General features: G+C 47.8%; 1 protein-coding gene across 6 annotated transcripts; it reads right to left on the bottom strand.

Moving 5' to 3' along the window:
* Positions 1-58: 58 nt before the first annotated feature.
* Positions 59-24,842, bottom strand: TCIRG1 (T cell immune regulator 1, ATPase H+ transporting V0 subunit a3). 6 transcript variants are annotated; one of them, XM_081003420.1, is made up of 21 exons: positions 24,689-24,842; positions 21,312-21,648; positions 20,605-20,755; positions 19,638-19,716; positions 15,892-16,121; positions 14,728-14,825; positions 13,698-13,824; positions 13,376-13,458; positions 12,328-12,421; positions 11,067-11,279; positions 9,949-10,099; positions 9,211-9,350; positions 8,554-8,711; positions 8,365-8,455; positions 7,255-7,373; positions 6,612-6,825; positions 4,974-5,087; positions 4,515-4,631; positions 2,883-3,000; positions 1,965-2,136; positions 59-1,554 (listed from the first exon to the last, which is right to left on the bottom strand). In XM_081003420.1, the coding sequence occupies exons 3-21, from the start codon at positions 20,719-20,721 to the stop codon at positions 1,473-1,475; spliced, it is 2,517 nt and encodes an 838-aa protein (XP_080859546.1). In that variant the 5' UTR covers positions 20,722-20,755; positions 21,312-21,648; positions 24,689-24,842; the 3' UTR covers positions 59-1,472. The 6 variants fall into 6 exon arrangements, with proteins under 6 accessions (XP_080859546.1, XP_080859549.1, XP_080859547.1 ...); XM_081003423.1 differs by lacking the exon at positions 24,689-24,842 and adding an exon at positions 24,347-24,661 and having other exon boundaries at positions 14,728-14,822; XM_081003421.1 differs by lacking the exon at positions 24,689-24,842 and adding an exon at positions 24,361-24,660.
* Between the last annotated feature and the right edge of the window lie 923 nt (positions 24,843-25,765).

Below are 25,765 nucleotides of genomic sequence, written 5' to 3' on the forward strand. Positions count from 1 at the left end.
AATCAGAAATCCTAAACCAGCTTTGCATCAAAAATAAACTCAGAGGAGAGTATTAAAATGCAGGGAAGGTTAAGAATCTTGTCTTTATTGTGGGATTTGGTAGCTACAGCGACAAAGAGTTTATGAGGGCTTTTAAAGCACAGAGTTCTCAGCAGCCTGCTCACAAGCATTGTCTTTCTCTTAAATGGCAGCGTGAGTCTCGAGTCCTGCCCATGACATGCTGTGCCTTCAGTATGAAGGAAGTTTGTTCTGCAATCCAGGCAGGGGAGCCAACTTGGGCCCCAGGTTATGGGTGCCCAGTGCTCGTGACATCATGACGTCACATGCGGCTTGACATCATGACGTCACACGCGCCCCCTGGCCTCAGAAAGTGACTTCCGGTGGCACTGGAAGTCAGGTTCCAGGGCCTCGTGAGACCTCCTCGTGAGACCTCAGAAGTTGCGTGGGGGGGGGGGCCCTGCAGTGTGAATCCCAACAAAAAAATTGTTGTGGGTGCTCAGAGACTCAGAGCCCCCTATAGTAGGCGCCCCTGAATCCAGGGCAGGAGCCCCTCTCCTGCCCTTGGCAACTTAAGTCTCCGTTTTCCACCTGTACAGAGCTGTTGTCCCCAACTGTTGGAGGATTTTGCTAGCAGTTGGTAAAACAGAGCATGAATGAGGAAAAGACAGGCATTGCAAGCCACATCAGCTCCCAGCATATCAGCTAGCTTGCTAGCACAGGTAGACAGTCCTTTCAAAAACACGCATGCACCGAGGGCTTGGCTCTAATGTGCAGCCCCACATCATGCATTGGCTGATGCAATGTCAACTCCAGGCTCTCCATCAGGGAAACAAGAGAGTCTCAGACCTGGATGACAACACCAACTGCAATTGAATGTAAATTTAGAAAAAGCAGAAGGCCCAAGTGCCTGGGGCCGGGCCTCTTGTCCTCTGATGTGCATCAGAAAGGCTGCACCCCAGCAAACAGGGATGAAGCAAGAAGAGAGAGAGTGCCACCTAGCAGCCCTGTAAAAACACCCATATAGTGAGTGGTATCCATATTCTGATGTTCCTTAAGGCCGCTTCCCATTCTTTCCCAGAAGCAACTCTTAACGGCTATAGAGATATGCACAAGGCAGGCTGGTTCAGCTGCAAGTCATAAGGATCGAGAACTGGAAGGAACGTGGCTTGATAAACCCTGAATTCCAGAACTCCATCCTAAATACTGATATCCCGGCAGTGAGGCAGCGAAGGACCTCACTTTAATTGTAGCAGACGGGGACAGAGCAGGTAGTTCCTTCCCCAAGAAAGGTGCGTGTCAGGTGAGTTAAAGAAGTTCTGCCACACCTTCCAGTCAGACACAAGGCACAAGTGGTAGAAAGAAGGAAGCAAGAGACAGTCGCTCATGTAAAAAAAAACACACAGCATAAGCCAATTGGCTCATGAGGGCACACAGTACATCTGCTCTCTGGGAAGATAGAAGCCCTTTATCTCTCAGTCCCAGATATCTGTAGTGAAGGTGAACGGGGTGAACCGGTACCCAGAGCCTGTGTAGAATTTGTTCTGGAATTCCACCCTGAAAAACAACAACACAAGAGTGGCCAAGTCGAGATCCGGAAGCACTGTTCTCAGCTTGCAGCACTAATCCCAGTAGTAACACAATCCCTGAAACAGGCAGGTCCCGGCCTGATTCAAAGTTGGGTGGGGGAAGGAGAAATAAACTCTGTCGCTCCAGGTCCCTCCCTCTCACACAGAACAATTTTCCTGACCTCGTGAGGAGGAGAGTCCTCTATCACCCACACCCCTAACCCCACCTTGGTCTCAGTGCTCAGAGTGGAAGCACCTGGCAGTCTTATTGATTGACTGGATTTATCTCCCGCATTCCCGCCCCAAAGAGCCCACGGCAGCAAGCCAAGTGAGAGAGCGGCTCTCAAACCGGATTCACTGACAGAAAGAGGGTATGGTATATACATGTGTGTCTCTCACCAGTGCAGACGCAGGGCATGCAGGAAAGCCGATAGCCCCTCCATCACCAGCAGGATTGCCACAGTCAGTACCGCAAAGAAGGCAAAAACCGGGACGAGGAGGACCCCACCTTTGTAGCCCGTAAAATGGAGGCCGTTCCTCATCACCATGGTCCACAGGACCTCTGAGAGCTCTGTGGAGAAGGATGGGTGCAGGACTTGTCAGGGAGCACTAGAGCAGCCAAACAGCCTTTCCCCTCCCTTACAAACCACCCAAGGTGGGATCCAACTGAGGAGCTGCACTAATGGGAACCAGTACAATGAGTCCTGCTAGTGCTATGGGGTTTCCCCCAGCCCCAAAAGCATCTGGGGGGGCTTGGAAAAAGAAGATTGTTCCATCTGACAAGCAGAAATGCTTGCGCTGACAGAACAATCACTGAATTCCACCCTTAGTACTGTTGTAAAGCCCCAACCGCTAACACTCTCTCTCTCTCTCTCTCTCTCTCTCTCTCTCTCTCTCTCTCTCTCTCTCCCTGTTCCCTATAGGCCTTGAATACATCCACCAGTCAAAAATGCATTTCTTTATTTTAAAAACACATATCCCACCTAATGTTCAAAAGACACTCAAGGCAGCTAACAAATGCAAGCACCCCACAATCACAATACACATTGCTAGCTCCAGTCTGAAGACTAAGATATTGCCATAAAAAAATCTAAACCACATCACAAACATGCTGGGGCAGAGAGAGTCCCTCAAAAGCTTTTAGAAGTGGCTGCAAAGGAGCCTCCAACAGTGCAGGAATGGGGCCTGATGCCTGTATCATGTGGTGAGGTCTCCAAAAAACATCTTGCCCACCGGCCTCCCCCAGGTCTGTGTGGCCAAATCGCTTGCCGTGCTTCCTGCTTTCTGCTCGTTCCTCTCCCAGCCCCTGAAACTCACGTGCGTGGGCCAAGCTGAGAGCCCAGAGCCGGAGGTAGGAGGCTGTGTTTGAGATGCAGCCCAGGCAGTACTCGATGGTGTGGATTGCCTGATGCATGAACACATCGGAGAAGTCAAACTGAAGGGGGGAAAGGCAAGAATCAGTGGGGTGGCAAGGATTAGTCCAGGGGTCAGCAAACTTTTTCAGCAGGGGGATGGTCCACTGTTCCTCAGACCTTGTAGGGGGCTGGACTATATATATTTTTGGAGGGGGGGGATGAACGAATTTCTATGCCCCACAAATAACCCAGAGATGCATTTTAAATAAAAGCACACATTCTACTCATGTAAAAACACGCTGATTCCCAGAATGTCCGCAAGCCAGATTTAGAAGGCAATTGGGCCGGATCCAACCTTAGTTTGCCTACCCATGGATTAGTCTAATACTCTAAACCAGCATAGGGACTCAAATGAAAGCCCACTCCTCCATGAGCTGCTTCCAGAGTGTAAGGCAGGGGGTTGGGAAACCCTGTGGCCCTCCAGCTCCCATCAGCCCTCAGGCAGCACAGCCAATAGTTCCCAAAGGATGATGGGAACTGTAGTTCAGCAGCATCTGGAGGACAACAGGTTCTTCAGCCCTGGTCTAAGGCTAAGGACTTGGTGGAGAGCATATGTAGACTCTATTTAAGAACTTTCTGCAAATGGGAAGAACTTTTCACCTTAAACATGTTCCTAAGGAAAACCAGACTCCCAAGCCGGATTCTGAGCATTTTTCTTGGTAACTTGTTTTTGTTTTTAAAAACAGCAACCAGTGCCTTTTCTGTACACTCCAAGAACCTGCAAAAAGTGTCATGGGAGATCCTAGCCCTTTATGCCAGTGAAGCGCTACTTGGCTCAACATTATTTCCATATGATGGCAATCTGAGATGCCACGACAAGTTGGAGGTTTTCAGCCAAGTTTAGTTTTTTTAAATACCCTGAACAGCAGCAAAGAAAGGGCCTGCAGTTCTGAGCAGAGTCCATGCAGGAGTCTCTTAGAGGTCATCCCCTCTAACCTCATCCAGACAAGCTCCAATAATTCACCTGTGTCGCCTCTCTCAACAACAGAGGTCTTAAGAAGGTGCTATCATGAATAGTCCCTGCAAAGGCACAATATTTGAGGACTTCAAGCTCTTGTTCTTAGGAAGAACAAGCCTAACTGCTTCTGAACGTGGCCTTTTCTGACTCCTTCCATTTGCCCCCCAGCTGGATTTATTGTTCATTCCTTGGGATCTTTTTTCTTTTAGGGTCAGTCTTTGAAGGTGTGAATGAATGAGAAATGGGGATGGGGCTCTTGAGCATATGAAGAGTGTATTTGCTTCACCACCAACTCACTCCAACCTTTCAAGTCAGAAGGTGTAGCTTCCAGGCCCATGTACCTCTCCTTTTTTAGCAACTGAAACAGCGCCAGCCCCCAATCTTCTGTGCTTATTGCCTCCCTTACTCCACACATTTCAAACTTTCCTTTTATCCCCATACCTTTTTTTTACAAAATGATTCTAAATTTACACAGAAACAAAAAAAACCCACTCGCATTCAGCAGCAACTTCTGCATTTACTTGATGAAAATGGGAGTCATGTCCCAGAATCCTGACCTGCTGGACAGAAAGTTACCTCCAACTCCTGTTTGGATTTGGCACAATCCACATCGTCCTCAGCAACATTCACGGATCTGCTCGGCTCCTGAGAGTTTAGCAGAGGCTGGCACTCTTCTACACTGGAGGGATTGTGCTGCAAGCATCCCAGAAACACATTGGTCAGTGGGGGGGTGTGTGGGATTGGACAGCCTTGCACACAGAAGGGCTTCAAGCATCACAATCCTGAACCCACAAGGTTAAAAGTGACACTGTTTCTCCACAGAATCCTTCCCATGACACACAGCTTCACTTGTGGCATCTAGGTGGCCATCCGAGATCATCCTCAGACTCAGTCCTCGAGCTTTAGCATCCCACTCCTGATGGTACCAGGACCTCAATGCATATCTGCACAGACCCTGACCCAACAAGGGGGCTGGGATATAGAAAGGCAGGTGTGGACAGCAGCCCCAGGCCCAGTCATATAGAGGGGTCTTACCCTGGACAAAGAGGCCTTCTGTCGGTGCTGGCTCCAGAGGTACAAGGGGGTCCCCAGCAGCAGGACAGGCACGCAGACCAGGGCTACCACCACCAACACTGTCTGCACCAGGGCCTGGAGTGAAAGAGAAAGATCTTGCAAGTCGGAACAGCCAGAAGAAAGGCAAGCTGGGAGCGAGCCAAATACATTTTTATTTAGTTTTCTAAACTGATATGACACCTTTCTATATTAGTGCATTTAAGGTAGTTTGCAACCCACAGAAATGGGGTGGGGGTGGGAAATCACACTGAAACCACACTTTCACCTTGAACACTTCAAAACATTGGACAGTTCAAAATAGAACAGAAACAAAAACCCAGCAAAATTCAGGAATCCATTTTGGATGTAGTATTATGAGATAATATCAAGACATCAGCAAGAAAGTACCCCAGTCAATTGCAACAAATAATTAAATAACCACACAGAAACATCATCATAATCAGCCACAGTACAAAGCCACAGACCACGCCTGATCTCACTGGGCAGAAAGGAAACACTGATTGCAAGCCCAGTCTTAAAAACTGGGACTTGGGCCACTCGGAAAAGGGATGTGCCTATGGTGTCCATTTCTCCCACCATCTCCTCTCCCTGTTCTGCCTCAGCTCCCATCCTATAGGGCTTTGGTTGGTGAGGATCCTTCCTGCTTCCCAATCAGTCTTCAGCCCCGCTATGACGCAGTCTTCCCAATAAAATTACAACTGAGCAAACCAAAACGTGACACCTAAGTGCCTTGTCAGCTGGAAACAAAGGAAACAAACCTGGTAATTTGTCCCAAGGTGCCCAACTCCCCACCCACCCAAGATGATGTGACTAGCACTATGTATTTCAATGAGACACTGCTCAGTAAAGCTCAAGAATGCAGTCCCTTGTAATATTTGGACTACTCCATGCAACTTTAAATTGCTTGTTTAGGCAAACAACAACATCAAAGTACAGCAAATGCAATAAAAAAATACCACAGAAAGCCTTCAGACATAAAATGGACTTGGGATTTTGAACACAGAGGAAATTCTCAGGAGACAGGTAAATGACATTTTCAGGGAACCCTCAGCAGTTGGGTTTTGTTTTTGTGTTCAGGTTTGCAACTGATCACTGTGTTCAAGGTCAGAAAGGAATAACCCCCCAGGCCCAACTGGCTGGTGACCTTGGGGGTCTGTGCCTCCTTGCAGAGGGCTGATTCACACATGCATGTTCATCACTCAGTGGCTACATCAAGTGATGACTTGCCCTTGTGAAGCACCCATCAGAGATCAAGCCCCCCACGTCAATGAAACCTTCACATTAGAGCACAGTGTATTTCAACTAAGACAGTTCTCAGATTCAGCAGCATTTCATCAAATGGGAGGCTACTGAGCCCAATTTTCCTCTAATCCCTCCCACCACTGGCATGTCCAGAAGGAGATGTGTCTCCCAGCCTGCAAAAGATTCCCCGCCCCTTGATTACTGGATCTGCTCCGTCTCAGCCAAGCTTACAAGTCCTGAACATTTCCCTCCCCAAAGCAGGATTGGGAGAGGAGCAGGGGAAGCAACACTCGAGGAGCTGGACGTCAACACCCGTCAGACACCCAACAGATAAAGCACAGCGCCACAAGATGTTACCTGGTGGTTAAAGAGTGGAACGTTATTGGCATCGTTTGAGAACATGAACATGTTAATGAAGTGGATCAGGATGCTGGGCGCAGACTGGGAATCAGAGACGTCATACGCCAGCCATTTGTAAAAGATCAGGATTACAAGGTAGCCGAAGAGCCCCAGTAGGAAGATGATCTCCGGAACGAAAACCAGGAGAATCTTGTAGTAGTTCTTGAAGTGGCTGTAAAAAGGAAATGAGCAAACAACAGAGGGAGCGTGAGAATAAATGTGTCAGGATCATAAGAAGATCCCTGCTGGGCCAGGCCAGAGGTCCAGGCAGTGCATCATCCTGCTTGCAGAGTTACTATCCAGATGCCTATGGGAAGACCACACGCAGGAGCCAAGTGCAACAGCCCTTTGCACACTTAGGGACACTCAAGGAACTACATTTACAGAGGCTTCCCACCTCCAACAATGGACGTAGCATACAGTCATCATGGCTAGTAGCCACTGGTAGTTTTATTTTCCATGAATTTGTCTAATCTCCTTTTTGAATTCCTAGCTGTTGGATGAAAGCAAGACAGGATTCCTTTGGGTAAAATGGCGCCAGAGTGGTCCTTCGCATCCCTCGCAGGAGCAGCTGCAGGTGGAGGACCAGCCCAGTACTTACATGTAGTTGAAGATGCCAAGGCAGACCCCAAAGCTCATGTGCACAATGCCCAGGATCACAGACATCTTCATCTTGAAGGAGTTCAAGAAGGTGAGATGGTTGATGGCCAGGCTCCAGATCTGAGTCACAGGCATGGAAGGGAAGAATCAAGAACACGCATACATGATAAGCCAGCCTCCCCCAACCTGGTACCCGCCAGATATTTTGGACTACAAGTCCCATCAGCCCTGACCACCGGACATGCTGACTAAGGGCAGATGGGAATTGTAGTCCAAAACTACACCAGGTTGCAGAAGGCTGCACTCAGTACACAGTGTGAACCTCTTTTAGAAGAGGGGATGAGGAGAGAACACCTCCTCGTAACTGCTGCCTCCCATGTTGTTGCCCAGACAACAAGACCCCCTCTCAGTCTCACTGATGTGCTCTGAAGAAAAGCAGAGTGATATGTTTGGCACCAGTTGGCTGCAGGAGTTGCCACAAGGAGACGTACAAGACACCATCCTACCGCCTTCGAGACTCCATTCTGGATTTGTGTAGGGTTTGCTCCTTAGCCTTTTCTTCTGCTGAAGATATCCCAAGGCAATGGTGGTTAAGGATCAGCTTTCCTTTTCCTAGATGGGCTACCTTCCCAGGTTGATAAGCCCGATCTGCCCCCATTACCCTCTACAGCACGTGCAGAAACAGTCTTCCTTATGCTATTGGTCTCATCTGCTCAATTTTCTGGATTCGCATGCAGGGGACAAACAAGTCCCAGCCCACTGAGGGTTTGAGACTCACTGGCTACCCTCATGTGCTTCAGCCGTTACCCGGGGTGTGGCCACTGTCATATGTCAACAGCTTCTAGGAGCCACAGGTGAGAGCTGAGTACAGGGTGGAGACCAAAGGTGGATGAACTACTTGATGACACTGCCCCTCCCCTAACACCCCACAGAACACCCTTATCTGACCTTCACACATCAAACAGCAATTACCAGGGGTCCCACACTGCTAAATCAGTTAAAGCAGCCCCACATAATCTGGTGCCCTCATGGGCACTGCAAATCATGAAGGGCACCAGCCTGGGGAAAGCTGAGAAACAGCTTAGCACCGGTGTGCTCTTGCAATACTTACCGGATCTATCCCAAAAGGGTAGGGACCTTTGAAAACTCCCGTGACATTGGGGTTCAGAGCAAGAACAGGGTTTCCAGCTAAAAAGTCCTCGCTGTAAGGAGAAGGAATTGCTTCAGCACATGAGAATGAAGCAGCCGTCATGAAAGAAGAGGCCGCCAGCATTGCTTTGGGTCATGGGCTAGTCAGTACCTCCAATTCGATTGGTTGGCCATGGTAGCGATGCTCCAGGCAGAGGGGAAGATGTTGGTGGCCTTGCTGAAGCACTCGTTGTAGATGAAGCCAGTGTAGATAGAGAAGGCGCCCATCAGGAGGATGAGGTAGCGGCCCTCAAAGAACATCTGCCAGATCTGGGGGCAGGAAGACAAGGGTATGTTTGGTGAGATGGTAAATCTCTGGTGTGGTTAGTGTGACTGATCAGAACCTGGATTAGACCCAGGTTCAAATCCCCACCTGGTCATGAATCTCATTGGGTGACCTTGGGCCTGTCGCTATCTCTAAGCCTACCTCACAGGGTTGCTTGCAAGGGTAAAATGGGGCGAAGGAGAACCAGGGCTTTTTTCTCAGCCAGAACTCAGTTCCAGCACCTCTCAGGTAGGCGCCATTGCCATTATAAGAGAACAAGGGAAGTGTTCATGGTGAGTTCCGGCACCTCTTTTTCTAGAGAAACAGGACTGGGGAGAATCATACATGCTGCTCTCAGCTCCTTGGTGAAGAAGTGGGAGATAAAGGTACTAAATAAAATAAAAACATATCCCGAGGTGTATTGCGGAAAGCATGTGATCCTTTTCCATCCACCCAAAGCGTATCCCCTCCCACCCACTGCCTCTTCCGCAATCTGGGGCTCACCTCATTCTGCACCTTCTTCATGCTGGGGCGGTTCTCAGCCAGCACCATCCAAAGGGCAAAGAGGAACATCAGCAGCCCATGGCCAACATCCCCAAACATGACAGCGAACAGGAAAGGGAAGGTGATGATGGTATAGGGAGCTGCAAAGCAGGTCTAGCGTCAGATAGGAAGTCAAACACCCCCCTTTGCAACCCCCACAAAAAAACCATGGAGTCAATTGCCATTTCACCTAACCTAGCCCCAAATCAAAAACCTCTCCTTTCTTTGAACTGCATAGCATCTAATCTAATGATACTAATCAAGTAGGATATAAAAAATATATAATCCACTCTCGCCCTGCTCTGCTTGACTTACAGCAGGGGCGAGGAACCTGTGCAACTCAAGACATCGTTGGACTCCAACTCCCATCAGTGCCAGCCAGCATGGCCACTGGTCAGGGTTGATAGGAACTGTAGTTCAGTGGCATCGGGGGGGTGGGAGAGACAAACTCTCCACTCCTGGCCAACTGTGAAGACAATTCCACCCACAAGACCCATTCTAGTTTTCCTCCTTCTTCTCTCTGTCCCATAGCCAGAAAGCCCAGAAAACACACAGCCTTCCTTTATTGGGAGCAATCTCTCAAAGGTCAGTGCGCAATGCCCTGGTGCCCTCCCTCTTTCACCGAAAAGAGGATGTTCCACTGAGCAACTGTGCATGCCCCTTGCAAGGTCAAGAGCAGGATGCGGCAAATCTGCTCACCTGGGTTCACCTCCTGATAGCTGGATACCCCGTAGGCGTCAACAATGCTCTGGAAGCCGGCAGTGAACTTGTTGGTGCGAATGAGGGTCGGGGGGCTCTCAGTGGAGGGAATCTGATGAACAAAGCACTCCACCCCAGAACCGCTGCGGTGCTGTAAGGGGAAGAGAGGGTCAAACTGGGCAGTTCAGGAGCATCAAGTACATTGGTTTGCCCAGGAGCTCTGAAAAAGGAGAGAGGCATTCATACAGCTGGGTGTGGTCCTAGCTAGTGGGGGGTGGGGAAAGGGAGATAGAGAGGGAGGGAGGGAGAAGGGAGGGGGAGGGAGAAGAACATTGCCATATCCTAAATTTGTCTCAATATATTACCAATGTACAGTTGTACCTCGGAAGTAGAACGGAATCCGTTCTGGAAGTCCTTTTGACTTCCAAAACGTTCGGAAACCAAGATGTGGCTTCCGATTGGCTGCAGGAAGCTCCTGCAGCCAATCGGAAGCTGTGCCAGATGTTCGGGTTCCAAAGAACATTTGCAAACCGGAACATTCACTTCCGGGTTTGCGGCGTTCGGGAGCCAAAACGTACGAGTGCCAAGGCGTTCGGCTTCCAAGGTACAACTGTATTGCCCAGAGCTGGCCCTACCATTAGGCGAGCCAAGGTAGCAGCCTCAGGCAAAAAATCCTAGGGAGCAAGAGAGCAATGGCAGCTCCACCCTACTGTTCCCACAGAGCCCCAGAAGCTACTCTGGTCCTGTACTCCCTAAGCTACCCTGCTGCCTTCAGGCACAGTGGAGGACACTGTCCTATAACCAGTGTTGAAGGACGAGTCAACCTGCCAGCAAGGTGGACTTTTGTGTATGGAATGGGGAAAGAGTACCATCTTGTCCTTTGCATCAGGCAGCAAAATCTCTTGGCCCTTGCCCTGCTGGGAGCCCTATTTACCTTCCTTTGGCCCAACCCACGGGGAGTAGGGAGGACAAAGCACATGTATCAACCCCTGACTCAAAATATTTTGCTCTTTACTTGTGCAAACAGGTAGGTGTACAAAAAGAAGGGGGAGGGGGACATGAAATGGAAGGTACACCGAAGGAGAAGCAGAAGGGAGCCGATATTCTGCAGCACATACCGATCCCTCACGCAGAGCCTGCTGCACAGCAGGAAGGTCGCGGACGGGGCACCAGACTTCCCCGATGAGGCACTTGTCGGTGATGTTGAAGCTGCACTGGTTGAGGATGAAGTAGATGGCCTTCATCTTCTGTATCCGCACTTGCCAAGCCGGCAGTTCCAAGAGCACCTTCTGCAGCAGCTGGTCCAGGTATTGCTCCGTCTGGCCCAAGACCTGTTTTCTCATAAGAAGTGTGAAGCAGAACTGAGGGAGACAGTGGAAGACTTGGAGCAAAAGGGGGAATTTAGGAGGGAAAGTACTTCATTTTTTAAGGAATCAGTTGAGCAATGGAATGTGCTGCTTAGAGCTGCTAGTCTGGAAATGTGGCTGCACATGGGGCCACAGGAAGTACAGAGTGTGGTTGCAGCTTTGAAATGTGACACTCTGCATGAATGCAGTGGAGAAAACCATTGTGGGGAGGAGCACTTGCACCAATATACTGGCCTTTCCCGCCCAGAGAAATTAGGATCTGGGGTAGGAGGAAAGTACGTTCAAGGCCCCATCTGCACTATACATTTACAACAATGCCATACAAATTTAAACAGTCATGGCTTCTGCCAAAGAATCCTGGGAACTGTAGTTTGTTTAGGGTGCTTAGAGCTGTTAGGAGAACCCTACTCCCCTCACAGAGCGGCCGTTCCCAGAATTCCCTGGGAAGAGGGCTTGACTGTTAAACTCATAGAATTACAACCCTGAACGGTTTAAGTGCCCTTAACCTCCGGTTCCCAATATTCTTTAGGGGAAGCCATGTCTGTTCAAAGTGGTGTGATCCTGTTTTAAATGACGAGGCCTTAATTAAACCCTGTGATGTTCATCTTTTAGTGGTTTGGGGTAGGACTTGTCCTTATTTATTGCATGGCTGGATGAGCATTTTAAGGATTTTTAATTGTATGCCATTCTGGGTTTTTTTAATCATTTCACCTCTTTGTATTTTGCTGCTAAGTCACAGTGAGACACTTCTTTTTGTATAAAGAATCTAGCAAATACAATGACAACAAAGGTTGCAAACCAATTAACAAACATCAACCACCCCCCTCCCCTATTTAAAATCTGGAAAAGAAATTAATCATCTGCAGTGGTATACTCTCACCACTGCACCCATGCAATTTCCTTTCCTACCCCAGAACTAGAAACCATGGATCCTCTCCAAAGCTCTCTGACAGTATTTCCCGGATTTCAAGCCCGCCCTGTGTACTACCCTAAGCAGCCCTTATCACCTTACCGTGGTCAGATCTTCAATCTGAGTGCGCAGTTTATACAGTGTCTCCAAGCGCTCCGCCTCCTTGTCGGCGTAAGGATACAGGTGGCAGTGAAAGCTTTGGAGGGACACAACACAGAGTGAATACACACAGGCACATGCACACATACTGGTGGGTGGAGGTGGCGGGAGGCAACACAGAGGAGCAGAGGGAGCAATTTGTTGAAAGATGGTGGGCATATGGATATAGATTTGAATTTCTTTTTTATAATTTTGCATTGTAAAATCAAATAAAACTGATTTCAAAAGAAAAGAAAAGAAAAGATGATAAGATAATGTAAGGTAAGGTAAGGTAAGGTAAGATAAGATAAGATAAGATAAGATAAGATAAGATAAGATAAGATAAGATAAGATAAGATAAGATGGTGGGTAGCTTGGCCAGTGTGTGAAGATAGGCAGAGCTGTCTTAGGGAATAAGGAATATAGTCGGTGTCTGACTTTTTCCTCAGCCTCATGGTCTGTCAGACACCACTGGAACAAGGCACAGGGGAAAATTTATAACTTATCTTAAAGACCATTGTAAACAGTTAAAATTGTTAGTAGGATTGGAATATAACTTGTAGTTTAATGGTGAATTTTGGACACAGTGGAGAAATAAAAGATTTGGATAAAAGATGCAGGAGGAAATGATTAAAAATAGAACCCACAAAGGGGAGGAGGGAAGTCCAAGAGATTCATTGGAATCTTGTTCTTATGTTGTATGTTAGATATGTGACTGTAAAATCTCAATCTGAAAAACCAAATAAATAAATTTAAATGCAAGGCACATATCACAGGAATTGATTTGGAGGGTGGGTGGGTGCAGGCCTCTTGAGGAGGTAAAAAGGCATGTCATGTGTCAAACAGGGTGAAACATTGCAGGGCCTGTGATTTGCTGGACCTTTGGGATGTTATGGCACCAGGGCAGGAAAATTATAAACTGCGAGCAGAAGGAGACCAAGGCAGGCGGATGAGGGGTGTTATTCAGCATCAATAGACATCAGAGGGAACACGCACCACCCACAGCACTCACCAGTCAGCAATCTTGCGGATTTTCTGCCCGATCTGTTCCCCCCAGAAGGAGATGAGAAAGATGACCCAGGTGACGCTCTCACCCTACACACGAAGGGACAGGTTGCTCAGAAACCTCTGGACTTGGGAGGAGCAGGAGAAGGACCATTTGGGCCTTCGGCCTAAGCCACATGACAGAGTGTACTTGCAGCCTCCCAAGCTGTGCCACACCCTGCTCCACCCAAACTCAGGCCTTGAATCTCACCCCCCCTCTACATTGCCTGCCACCCCTCACAGGCAGCCATCTTACACCCCACCCACCCGTTTTCTTCATTTCGTCTCACCGTGGCTGGGTTTTCCATGGGCTCCGGCATCTCAGTGAAGTTGGCCACAAGGTAGCCACGGCATGCGCGCCACAGCAGCCGTTCAAACACATTCACCCGCCATGGGTGGATCACGCCTGCGATAAAGCTTGAGAGCAAAGGGGAGAGCATACAAAATGCACACTGAAACTGCAGACATGAGGCTAAGCACACAGTGCCCTGTGGCAACATAACAAGCCCTTAGCATCTAGATGCTGCATTTGTAGTCTACCAAGTGCCTCATAAACATTATCATAGTAATCCCTGTAACAACCCTAGAAGCTAGATGAGCATTCACCTTAGGTAACCAAGGTCAATTTCAGATGACCTTCTTCAGATGCCCCCATCACCTGAGGAAAGGGCCTTCTCAGTGGTGGCACTCCAGTTACAGAATGCCCTCCTGAAAGTCTTGTCATACTTTCCATGCTGTTTTACTCCCTGCTGACAAAAATTTCATTCTGGATTTTGGTTACTTTTAATACTGGATGGTCCAACTGAACAGTTTTGCTAGCGCAAGGCACTTTAGACTGTGCAATGGAACACCTCCCCCTTCTCCTCTCCTTGCACATGCCCTGTGTGCCTCTTAAAGCTGTTGTGGGGTTTCCCCTCAACCTTCAGGAGCAGCTTTAGGGGGCACTGAGGGAGAGGACAGGTATGGGAAATTCCTGAAGAGCTTTCCCTACCAGAACTGCCCACTGTGATTATCATTATTGACTATTACACAATTATAATACTGTGGTTATTACTGAACATTATTCAATTATTAATAATATTGGGGTCATTATTAGTAGTTAAATAGTGGCTTATGCAAGGCCACATGCAGTTTGTGACGCTGACATTTTTATTTTTTTTAAATTGAACTGAGGATGTCCTGCTTCATGTTCTTAACCATTAGGCTACATCAGCTCTCACTTCAGGAACAATGGCTTTGGTTTACTTGACAAGCTTCATCTCTCATACAGAAGGGTTACCCTGTCAACCTGAATGACCCACCCGCCCCCTCACAACTCACTTTACTTTGAGGTCAAGCCGCTGTGCCATGGATGGGTCAAGCAAAGGTTCTCTGTCAGAGAAGGTTCGTGGGCGAGCTGGTGATGCTAATGGCACCTGCTGATGGGAAAACAGCCTGTGAGAGAAGGGCCTGCTACCATCCCAGGACTCGTGAGCTCCCTCTCAGATGTCCCAGGACCACCTTCAGTGTTCAACATCGTAATATTCTTAAATTTGATAGGCTGCAGTAATAAAATCCAGGGTCAAGTTAAATGCAACAGGGACAGCCAGAGCTGTTCTTCATGTATTTGCTCATTCAAGTAAAAAAAAAAAAGGCACAGGTGGAGGAGTCAAGGTGATTTTTTAACAAAAAAATTAAAACATGCAGGCAAGGTGAGGCTCTCCCCTCCTAACCAGGCTGTGCTCCATCATGTAAAGTAGTTTTTCTCTTCAGTCAAGCTCATTTGCTCTACCAGAAACTGCTTCAAGTGACAGAGCCCAGGGAGGGAGGGAGTAGAGAGTGCCAGGCACTGCCAGGTCAGTTTGTGTTTTTTTGAGCAACAGGCCACTCAGATATTGTCAAATAATATTCAAGTAGTTTTAAAGCATTGGGAGAACAGCAAAGAAGAAAATCACCAGCAGGCTTGATGCTCTATGCCTATTATTATTAGTACAGTGGTACCTCGGGTTACATACGCTTCAGGTTACAGACTCCACTGACCCAGAAATAGTACCTCGGGTTAAGAACTTTGCTTCAGGATGAGAACAGAAATCAGGCAGTAGCGGCGCAGCAGGAGGCCCCATTAGCTAAAGTGGTACTTCAGGTTAGGAACAGTTTCAGGTTAAGATAGGACCTCTGGAACGAATTAAGTACTTAACCCGAGGTACCACTGTAGTAGTAGTAGCTGTCACTGTGAAACATGACACCCTTTCTGGGGGGGAAACGAATTATTTTCTTTTTAGCATATTTTTATTCCATATTGCCTCAAGGATCTCTTTCCCGTTATTGCATTTCATTCTTGCTGCAAATTGCTTTAAGTTTCCCCCCCACTATGGGAAGCAATGTACAATTTCAGCAAGCCTAATCTAACTTTCAGCCAATCGACTGCAGTTGCATCCCTTTCTCCTCCAAGCGCAGCAAAGAGTCTTGATGGAGCAGGAAGCGGAAGGGGCGGAACTCACTTACCAGTTGGCCAGTGAAACGCTGTCCCTCCTGCAGCACCTGAATGTGCTCCCGCAGCTCCTGCAGCCGACCAACCAGCTTCTCGCGGTTGTGGCTCACCTCCCTCAGCTCCTGCGCCAGCCGCTCAGACTGCTCCTGGATCTGCAGGGCATCCCGAGCCAGAGGAGCCGGCAGGTTCTCCTCAGGGGGTGTCAGTGTCAGGCCTGCCTTCCACACTTGCTGTGCTAAGAAAGCTGGAGAGGGAGATTAGAGACATGAGGAGGAAGAGCAGAACCTGGGACTGTCCTCTGCTCCCAAGGTCCAGAAAACATTCAGCTGCAAGAGTTTGCAATGAGTAAATACTCCCCCAAAGATCCATAACATGGGAGATGGAAAGAAGATAAAGTCCCGACCAGAGACAAATGGCTGATGAAGATGGTGGACTACGCCAAAATGGTGAAATTGACCACGAAAATCAGAAACCAGGAAGAGAGGAACTTTAAGAAGGAATGGGGAAAATTTACAATATACCTAAGAGAACACTGTAAACAACCAAAAACTTTGGCAGGATCCAAGTAACGCTTGTAATGTATGAAAAGCTAAGGTAAAACTGTACTATTTTAGAAAAATAGAGAAAATATGTGAAGCAGTGGAAAAGATTGAAAATGGTAACCATGGAAGGGTGGAGGGGAGTCAAAGGATTCAGGGAATCCTAAATGATGGTGATGTTTAATGTCTGAATTTAAATTTGTAATGTAAAACTCAACAAAAAAGATTTAAAAATAAATAAAAAGATCCAGAACATGGGACACAGTTGGTTCTACCCATACTCAACCTCTCCCAAATTTTATTAGATGCCAGGATTGGACACTCACCCTCCCATCTGTTCTGAACACAGGAGAAGTGCAAGGACTGTTTCTCTGCAACTGAAAGGGGCTGGTGTAGGCGCCTTTCCCCCCATTGATGGGGGGCTGATGAGAAGCAGCACACTGACACCATTCTGTGATGCTGTCGTCTTTTCCTGCTCTTTCAGATGCAGCAGCCATTTTGTGTTACGCCGTGTCCTTACGGCACCCATTTTGGGATGGGGGATCGCGGCACTTTCTCAAAATGGGCCCACTGGCCCCAAAAGGTTGCCGACCCTGGTATAGCCGAATTTGGCTGGACATTGTACCAGCCTGCCAAAGATGCATCACACGAAGACACAAAGCATATATTTAAACTTTGGAATTTGCTACTCCCAAGGTGTAGCAACGGCCACCAACTTGGATAGCTCTAAAAGATAGCTTTGAAAGATTTTTCAGAGGATAGCGAGATAGCTCCGCTGGTAAAGCATGAGACTCTTAATCTCAGGATTGTGGGTTCAAGAAGGTCTACTAGTCACGACGGCTCTGTTCAGTGCCAGAGGCACAATGCTCTGAACAGCATTTGCCAGGGAGCACAAGCGAGGAGAGTGCTGTTTCGCTCATGTCCTCCTGCTTGTGTGCTTCCCATTTACATCTCATTGGCCCCTGTGAGAGCAAGATGCTGGAGTAGATGGGCCTTTGGTTTGATTCAGCCAAATACTTAAGTAATTCTCAGGCTTTAGACAGGCTTGTGAAAGTCAGGAATTTCCTAAATACGCTAGCTTCTGCAATTACGAGAATTACATTGTTATGAAATTGCGAGAGCTTCCATTTAGAAAAAAGAAGTGGGCCTTTGGCTCTTCTAAGCTGAGCACAGGATGTCAGAAATAACCACTATAATTTTCGTTTGCTGCAACTGAATCCAGGAGGCACAGTAGGTGGTGACCAGAGCATCTAAATCATAAACAGCACTGTGAATTTGCAGAGTACACTGTAGCCACAGATGTAAGCAGACATATTTTCCCTAAAGTAAGAAAAAAAGGTTTCCTCTGCTTTGTTCTACTGGGGAAAAGGCTTATTTTACAAAAGTGGATTGCTTCCTAAAATTACAAACATTGTATTGTATTGTTTGTATAAATTGCATTGTTTAAACATTTTGATGTTTGCTGCTCAGAGCTCTGCTGGGAAGAAGGGCAGGATAGAAATTTAATCATTCATCACCATCATCCAAGCCCAGGGGGCCTTTACTATTAGTCCCCACCCTGCCCCTTCCTCAACTTCTGTGCTAGCTACTCTTCTTCCCCAGTCAGTACAGCCCAATAAGAAACAGGATGCTGCTGTATGGGAACAAGGAGGCTTTAATTCTTTACCCCTTGCTTCAGCGCTGAACCAAAATGGAGAGGGGCACACTGGCAATTTGCATCACCAAAAAAGAGCCGTTCAGACAAATTGATCCTTTTTTGGCAATGCAGATTGCACTTGTGCAGCCCCCAATCTGGATTGAGACTACCGTGGGCAGCAAAGGATTAAAGGCTCCCCCCCCCCCCCCAGTGCCAGACTTCCAATGTGGATTGGGCCCAAGTGGCTCCCATTTGCACTGGGGAAATTTTACCCTTTGGTAAAAACAAGCCCGCCCCCCCAGCAATTGTGTGTGTGTGTGTGTGTGTGTGTGTGTGTGTGTGTGTGTATGAGAGAGAGAGAGAGAGAGAGAGAGAGAGAGAGAGATGCAGCCCCCATTATCTCCCAGGAAATATGGCTGACATGGGAAGGTAACCCAGCCCTGAACCAAACAATACACATGAGGACTTTTAAACTCTTGAAAGCACCATAAGGTAAAGGTAAAGGGACCCCTGACCATAAGGTCCAGTCATGACCGACTCTGGGGCTGCGGCGCTCATCTCGCTGTATTGGCTGAGGGAGCCGGTGTACAGCTTCCGGGTCATGTGGCCAGCACAACTAAGCCGCTTCTGGCGAACCAGAGCAACGCACGGAAACGCCGTTTACCTTCCCGCCAGAGCGGTACCTATTTATCTACTTGCACTTTGACGTGTTTTCGAACTGCTAGGTTGGCAGGAGCAGGGACCGAGCAATGGGAGCTCACCCCGTCGTGGGGATTCGAACTGCCAACCTTCTGATCAGCAAATCCTAGGCTCTGTGGTTTAACCCACAGCGCCACCCGCGTCCCTCTGAAAGCACCATACACATGCTTAATATTAGTAGTCGAAGCAAATGTGCTTTACTGGATTTCCCCCGAATCAAATATTTCACATTAACGACTTTTGACTGCTGGAAAAACTTTTTGAGATACGTTTGTTTCATGTAATAGTAACATGATGTGCTTTTCAAAATGCTCTTAGTGCTTTCCCAAAACGTTCTGAGTGCCAAAAAAAGTCAAACATGTTAAATGAGATCTTAATCAGCGGAGGACATTAGAAAAGAAAAATATGGAATATGCAAACCACCCTCAAATGCTACAGACTGATGATAGAGGAAGAAGAAACAGGAAGTCACAACAGGCAGGTGGAGGGCAGGAAGTGCAAATTATAGCAGCCAGCTATCACAGATGGCTAATGCACCAACTGACTAACCCCTTCTCCATTTTTACAGATGCTTCAGTTTCAACAAGGACAGTAAAAACAGGCCGAGAGGGGAAGTGCAACTATCCTCAGCCAGAAACCAGAAATTATATCTAAAATGTTGCATTGTTTGCAAAAGTCTCATGATTTCCTAATGCAATTTCAACGTCCAGAAACTTGGCCCCGTCTTCTGACTGCTCTTGGCAGTGTGCAAGTCAGTTTTGTGGCAACATGTCTGGCCTGGGCGCGTCTTCAGAAGATTTTTGTCACCGACCCAATGGCAAGGTCATCATCCAAGCCACCCAGCAGAGGACAGCCCTCCCCCTCCCACTACAGGAGTGCCACTCACTGAAGGATTTCTCCATATCTTCACACCGCCGGATCTCCCCCACAAAACGTCGCTGGAAGGCGCTGACATGGGGGTTCAGCTGGAAAGAAAAAAAGCACATTACTAGTGAAGAGCCCGCCAAAGATTGCACAAATAGCACTGGAAACCAGGCAGCCCAATTTTCCATTGCTTGCTGACCCATTCTTAAGGCTTGCATGGCATCAAGACCCTTTCCTCAGGTATAAAACATCCATGTCTCTATCTCACCCCAATTCTACCATCTTCTCCAGGTTTCCCTGACCATTTTATTAGGGCTCATCCACACTCACCTTTTGCCCTGCGCTTTCTAGGCATTCCTGGTCCGTGTCTGAGCCCTCCCCACCCCCTTTGCCCCAAGAAAACATCGCTCTTTAATACTGAATTGGAATGAACGGCAATTTGGATTTTCAACAGATTTGCCATTTGTTCTGGTTCAGCAGTGAAAATCAGGGTTTTTTAATGGATAAAGTGATGGAGAAAAGAAAAAGCACTCAGACAGGAGGCTTAAAAGCAAAGACCTGTCATTACATTTCTGTCTTAAATTTCTGATGTTCAACTTGTTTTTAAAATTTTGTATACAATGTCTTTTTACTGTCGTAAGACTTTTTGAGACTTAGATGGTGGAAAAACAATACCAATCTATAAAATCATCACAATGACCAAGGGCACTGGAATTGGAATTTAGGATGGATTTTAAATGTACTTTTTGTAAGAAAATTTGTATTTTATTTACTCATTTTATAATTTCTGTAAACTGCTTAGGGATTCCCCCCTACAAAACAAAACAAAACAAAAACAAAACACCTTAAGAAGTATATAAATCATTTAAATAAATAAGCAGTAAAAGTCAAGGAAATCTTGAATCCCTTAGTCTATGAAAACGGCTACAACATGCTTGTTTGGTGTCCCCACCCCCCAAAAAAGGTTCCCCAAATGCTCTTGCACGTACATCACGGAATTCCACAAGTCCTTGCTCGCCTAATTCACTGACACAACTGTATGCCGAAGCCGATTGCAAGAAGAGCTGGGCCAGGCAAATCTCTTCGCTGCGGAACATGGAGCCCATGTTTGCTGGAGGAGACCAAGGTGGAATCTGGAATCTACACACATATTTAAAACGCTGTGAAAATGCTTTTTTAAAAAAAAAAAAAAAGTTTTGAAAAATACATTGAATTTGTCATAGCTCACTTTTGCCATCTAGTGTCACATTTGTATATTGCACTTTACAACAATTTAAAGGGTTTTATTTGCAGCTGCATAGGTGAGTCCTAAAAGGGAGAGGAGAACAGAGTTGATGAGACCCAAAGGGAACTAATATGCACATCACCTCCCTTGACAGGCTAATGTTCATTTGTACTGGGACCAGGAAGGCAAAGAGGGATTTGGGATGTCCTCCCCTTATTAACAAGTGTCCTACTACAATGAATTGATGACTGGAAATAGGAACAGGTTTGTGCAGAGGAAAGAAGATGCCTTCAGGGACAGGTTGCCCATTGGAGGGGAAATAACAGACCAGCAAAAAGAGGCTCAGGAAGGAGGGCACAGACAACCTGCAGAAGGTCATCACTAAGAATGTAGGAAGAGTCTACATGAAGCTCAGGTGCAGTAGCAGCGAAAGCCCCCTAAGTCTACTTGGTGAAAAGGGTTCTCCCTTACCTCTATGTGTTTCACGAAGTGGAAAGATGGCAGGAAGATGGGGCCAATCCTGCAGGAGCTCCACAGGCAGCAACTTTCCAGTTGTGTCTCTTGCAGCTCCGAGGGACTACTGCTTGCAGCTGGCGCCCAGACTCTGCTGACTCACATGGGATTTTCTGAGCTCTGGGATTGCGACACAATTTCCAGGGCAAGACCTGGCCTCCCGTTTCACAATGGGTGTCTGACTCAGAACTCCCAAGTTGCTCACCGAGAGGTCAAAATGTCCCGAGGTGGCAGAGCACCGCAGTACTCAGGTTGGACAAAACAGGGGAGAGATCCTTGCAGTCATGAGCCGGGCCTGAGGAGAAGCAGAAGCAATAGGCAAGATCTGGTGGTCAGTCAAAAAATCGCATTTCCCCCTCAAATCTTCATTCTCAATTTCTCTTCTCCATATTGTTAGAAGTGCCTGAGAAGTAACCTCAGTGGTGGATCATTTGTGCTGAGAGAAAGCGAATCTCCCCTGCAAAGAGACGGCAATAGCAATAGCAATAGCAATAGCAATAACTGAAGAGCGGCACCTCCCACAACTCTCTGCTTGTCTGGAGAAACTGTGAAGACTTACCAACCGTCAAAATACAGTACATACAGAGATACATGTCTAGACCACAGACACCACTGCAAGGCTACGGTTAAACAGAATATCTAGTATTCCAGGTCAGCAAACTGCATAAGGCCATTTCTTGCTACTGAAGCTACATATTCATAGCAGGGCACCCTGCCATGGGTGTCCAGGGGGATGGGTGTCCTCTGGACTCCTGTCCCCATGAACCACAATCCCCAGATTCCTAGTTCTCTCCCCCTCCTTCTTTTCATAAGAATAAATTGATAGCATTTATGGAACCCAAGTTATGAGGTAAAATGTGCAGCCACTATTCTTCCCATTTTTTCCCTGAGAAACTTGCCAGCTCACCGCTTTCAGTGTCTCGCTCCCACCGATGTACCCTGCAATCCATAAGCTGGTCTCCGACCGTAATAAATTATCTATCTATCTACCCTGCAATCCCCTCAAAGCATCACCTCCAAGACATGTAGGCCTAGTTTCACCCCAAGCACCTATCTGCTACTTTGAAGATCCCCTTGACTCCAGGCTGATTACTGTTTGGATGTTACTGAAGGGGGATGCACCTTATATGAGGACAGGCATGGAAAACTTATGGCTCTCCTGATATTTATGAACAACAACTCCCATCATCCCTGAGCACTGACCATGCTGGCTGCGGCCGATGGGAGTTGGAGCCTCAACAATATCTAGCGGGCGCAGGTTCCCCATCCCTGTATTAGCACTTGACATATTTAGTTAAGAACAAGTCTTCTATTCCTTTAAGGGTCTGGTCAAGAAGTGCCAGAGGTGCAAACTTATTCCGTTACAATTCTGCAGTGGCAAGAGAGAATATGTGCACACAATGAACACTGCCTTTCTTCAGCGCTCCCAAAAGGAAGGAATCCTGTCCCAGAGGGGATCTATTAATTTACTGGCAGAAGACCTAGGCACTCCCTGCTGCGTATTAGGCCTTGTGAGGTCCTGTGTAGTCTCCAGAGGTGTCTAAGAAGCACATTTCTCTCCCTCTGTCTGTCTCTCTCTCAGAACTTTGTGTTCCCACACTACACAGAAAAAACACTGTGCAACATAACAAGACTTAAAATGAAGGAACGCTGGTTCATGAGTGCCAGACGACTATGCCACTACCTGAAAATTTTATTTCTGATTATGGATTGCAAGTACAAATTAATGCATTATTTTCCCCATCTTTGTGCTGTGTTAGTCCCAGAGAACAAAAGATATAAGCAAAATGGTGTTTTTTATTTGATGAACATGGAAGTGTACAGGTGTGCCCCCTTCAAATTGTACAGCCCACAGCACAGATACTTTAAAGAAGTACCATTCTAAACAGTCATGGCCAGCCCCAAACAATCCTGGGAACTGTAATTTGTTGAGGGTGCTGTGAATTGTTAGGTGCTTCTGTTTTCCTCACAGAGCTACAATTCAGAATATCAACAATCAACCCCTCTTCTGTGCCAATTCTGGGAACCATAGAATCATATAAAAATAAAAAGAAGAGGGCATGGAAAAGTGAAAAACAAATGCTGCAACCTTTTTTTCCAGGGGTCATGCCTCTAATCAGTTTTTTTCCTCAGGGGGTACTCAAGGGTACGAAGTACTGGCACCTCCTCCCCTTTTTTGGTTCTTTAAAAGTGTGGAACTTACTATAATAACTTCATGGTTGAAAAAAAGCACTACTTTTAATATTTTTTATTCTGAGTGAGGAAGTTGTAAAAAAACAAGGGAGGTTCTGTGAGGTCACCATTACTTCCACAGAGGACCCTTAGCATCAGAAGAACATACCCTAACAAAAAGATACAACTTCACCTACTTGTTATCTCTAGGATTTGGAGGTGGGGGTGAGGGGAATTCAGTAGCCATAAACTGTGTTTGAAAAAGTTTGGGATATGTATACGGAATTTAAAGCACATACCCCTATACAGCACACTGAACTACACAAACTACACTTCCCACGATTCTTTTTTTTGTGGGGGATGGTGTATATGCAGTTGACTACCCCCACCCAGAGGATCTAGAACCAGATCACTGTAGATTCCTCTCGATTCTCAATCCGGCTATAAAACTGCGTTTGGAAGCCCACCAAAAAGCAGAAGTTGGCTGCTCTTTTCACCCTCACCGCCACCCTCAAAGAACAGCCGCACACGAGCGCGGCCATTGTGAAGGCAGGACGGCATTTCCGGAAGGAAACCACCTTTTTTCCCCCGACTTGCTCAGGCACGTGGGTGGATGAGGAAACCCAGCACTATCGCACCCCAGGAAGGAAAACAGGGGCCCGGCTAGATGTGCTCCCCGACCCCGGCTCAAGTAAACGCAAATGGAGGGAGGCCAAGAAATCCCCTCCGCGAACCACCCGCCAACCTCCTTCTCGAGCAACCCCACAACTCCCACCCCATAAGATCACCAACCAATCCACGTTCTCGCCCCTAACCATTACCTATTCTCCCCCACCGGCAGCCACAACTGGTTGCGCGCACTGCGCCGCTGCCTCCGGATCTGCGGCTGATCCACTGCGGGAAGCCCCCTAAACCGAGCGCCGCCTCCTTCCGTCCCTCCCAGGAACAAAGAGCAGCGGGGTGGGGTGGGGGACCAGTCCCGGCGGGGCGAAAGGAGGCGCAACGGAGGAAAGCTGCTTTCCTGGGGAGACCTGAGGCCGGTTCCGAGGCAGCGGATGCAGCGAGAAGGAAGAGCAGCCCGGCATGGAGGAGGGCGGGCGGAGGCCGCTCGGAGGAAGTAGGGCACGGGTGGGGCCGGCCGGCCGGCAAGGCGCCGTACCAACCTCGCGATGCGGCGGAAGAAACGAGCGGGCGCCTTGGAGCGCGGCCCTGAGAGTGCGGAACAGGCGCTTGTCCTTCCAGGAAGGACCGAGATCTGTCCCGCCCCAAGAGGATTCCCCGCACGCGGTTCCGAGGAACTTCCTGCTGCTCCAGCGAGGCCGGGGATGGGGGTGGGGGGAGAGAGGAGATGGAGGAGGTCGGTGGCCTGGTTCCCTTTCGCCTCCCCAGCAGATGAGGGAAAGGCACTTTCCTCCCCTCCAACAGAATGGAGGCTGATCTGTTCCCCTCCTTGGAGTAAATCCCACGTGCTGCCCCGATTCTGCACCTTTTATTCAGCGGGGCTTACTCCCAGGAAAATGTCCGGGGGGCTTTCCGTGGCTAGACAAAGCGATGCCCCAAAGGACGTGATAGTGCACGAGGGCCTGATGGCCACCCAGATAAGGGCACCCACCTCGGATGCCCACCACCTCCTTGACATGCAAGGCTTTGGTTATGTGCTTGACAGCCTGTGGCGCACCAGAACCAGCAATGGCAAAAACCGCAGGAATCTCTTGCCTGCCTGCAACACTCAATTCAACTATGTAGAAGCAAATCAACAAACCAGTGGAAGCAGCATGTGTAATGCAGAGCACGCTGGAGGGCCAGCTATTTATTTATTGAATTTAATTGTGCATTTGTAACCCCCTTTTCCTTTAAAAAGGAAGTCCAAAGCGGCTAGCATCACACCACAGATACAATATTAAAAGACGGGGCTTTTTTCCCCAGCCGGAACTCAGTTCTAGCACCTCTCAGGTGGGCACCATTGAGAACAAGAGAAGCGTTCATGGTGAGTTCCGGCTCCTCTTTTTCTAGAAAAATAGCACTGTCAAGAGAGATATTTGACAGCTGGTGTGGGACCTAAGAGACCAGGGTTCAAAACCCCACACTGGGTGACCTTGGGCCAGCCATTCACTCTCAGGGTTGTTGCAGGAATAAAATGGGGACGATATACACCGTCCTTGAAGGAAAGATGAGGTATAAACATAAAAATAATACAAAAAAGGCAGCCAAACAACATGAAAAATCCCTCAAGCAGCTTT

The sequence above is a fragment of the Podarcis pityusensis genome, assembly GCF_964106645.2.
Source record: "Podarcis pityusensis genome assembly, chromosome: 1".
Classification (NCBI taxonomy): Eukaryota; Metazoa; Chordata; class Lepidosauria; order Squamata; family Lacertidae; genus Podarcis; species Podarcis pityusensis.

Coding starts and splice junctions, on each gene's coding strand:
- TCIRG1 (XM_081003420.1), bottom strand. CDS start 20,721: ATGGGCTCCATGTTCCGCAGCGAAGAGATTTGCCTGGCCCAGCTCTTC. Junction 12,422..13,375: donor ATCCGCAAGATTGCTGACTG/GTGAGTGCTGTG, acceptor GTCCCTCCAAAG/CTTTCACTGCCACCTGTATC. Junction 9,351..9,948: donor CTATCAGGAGGTGAACCCAG/GTGAGCAGATTT, acceptor CCTGCTTTGCAG/CTCCCTATACCATCATCACC.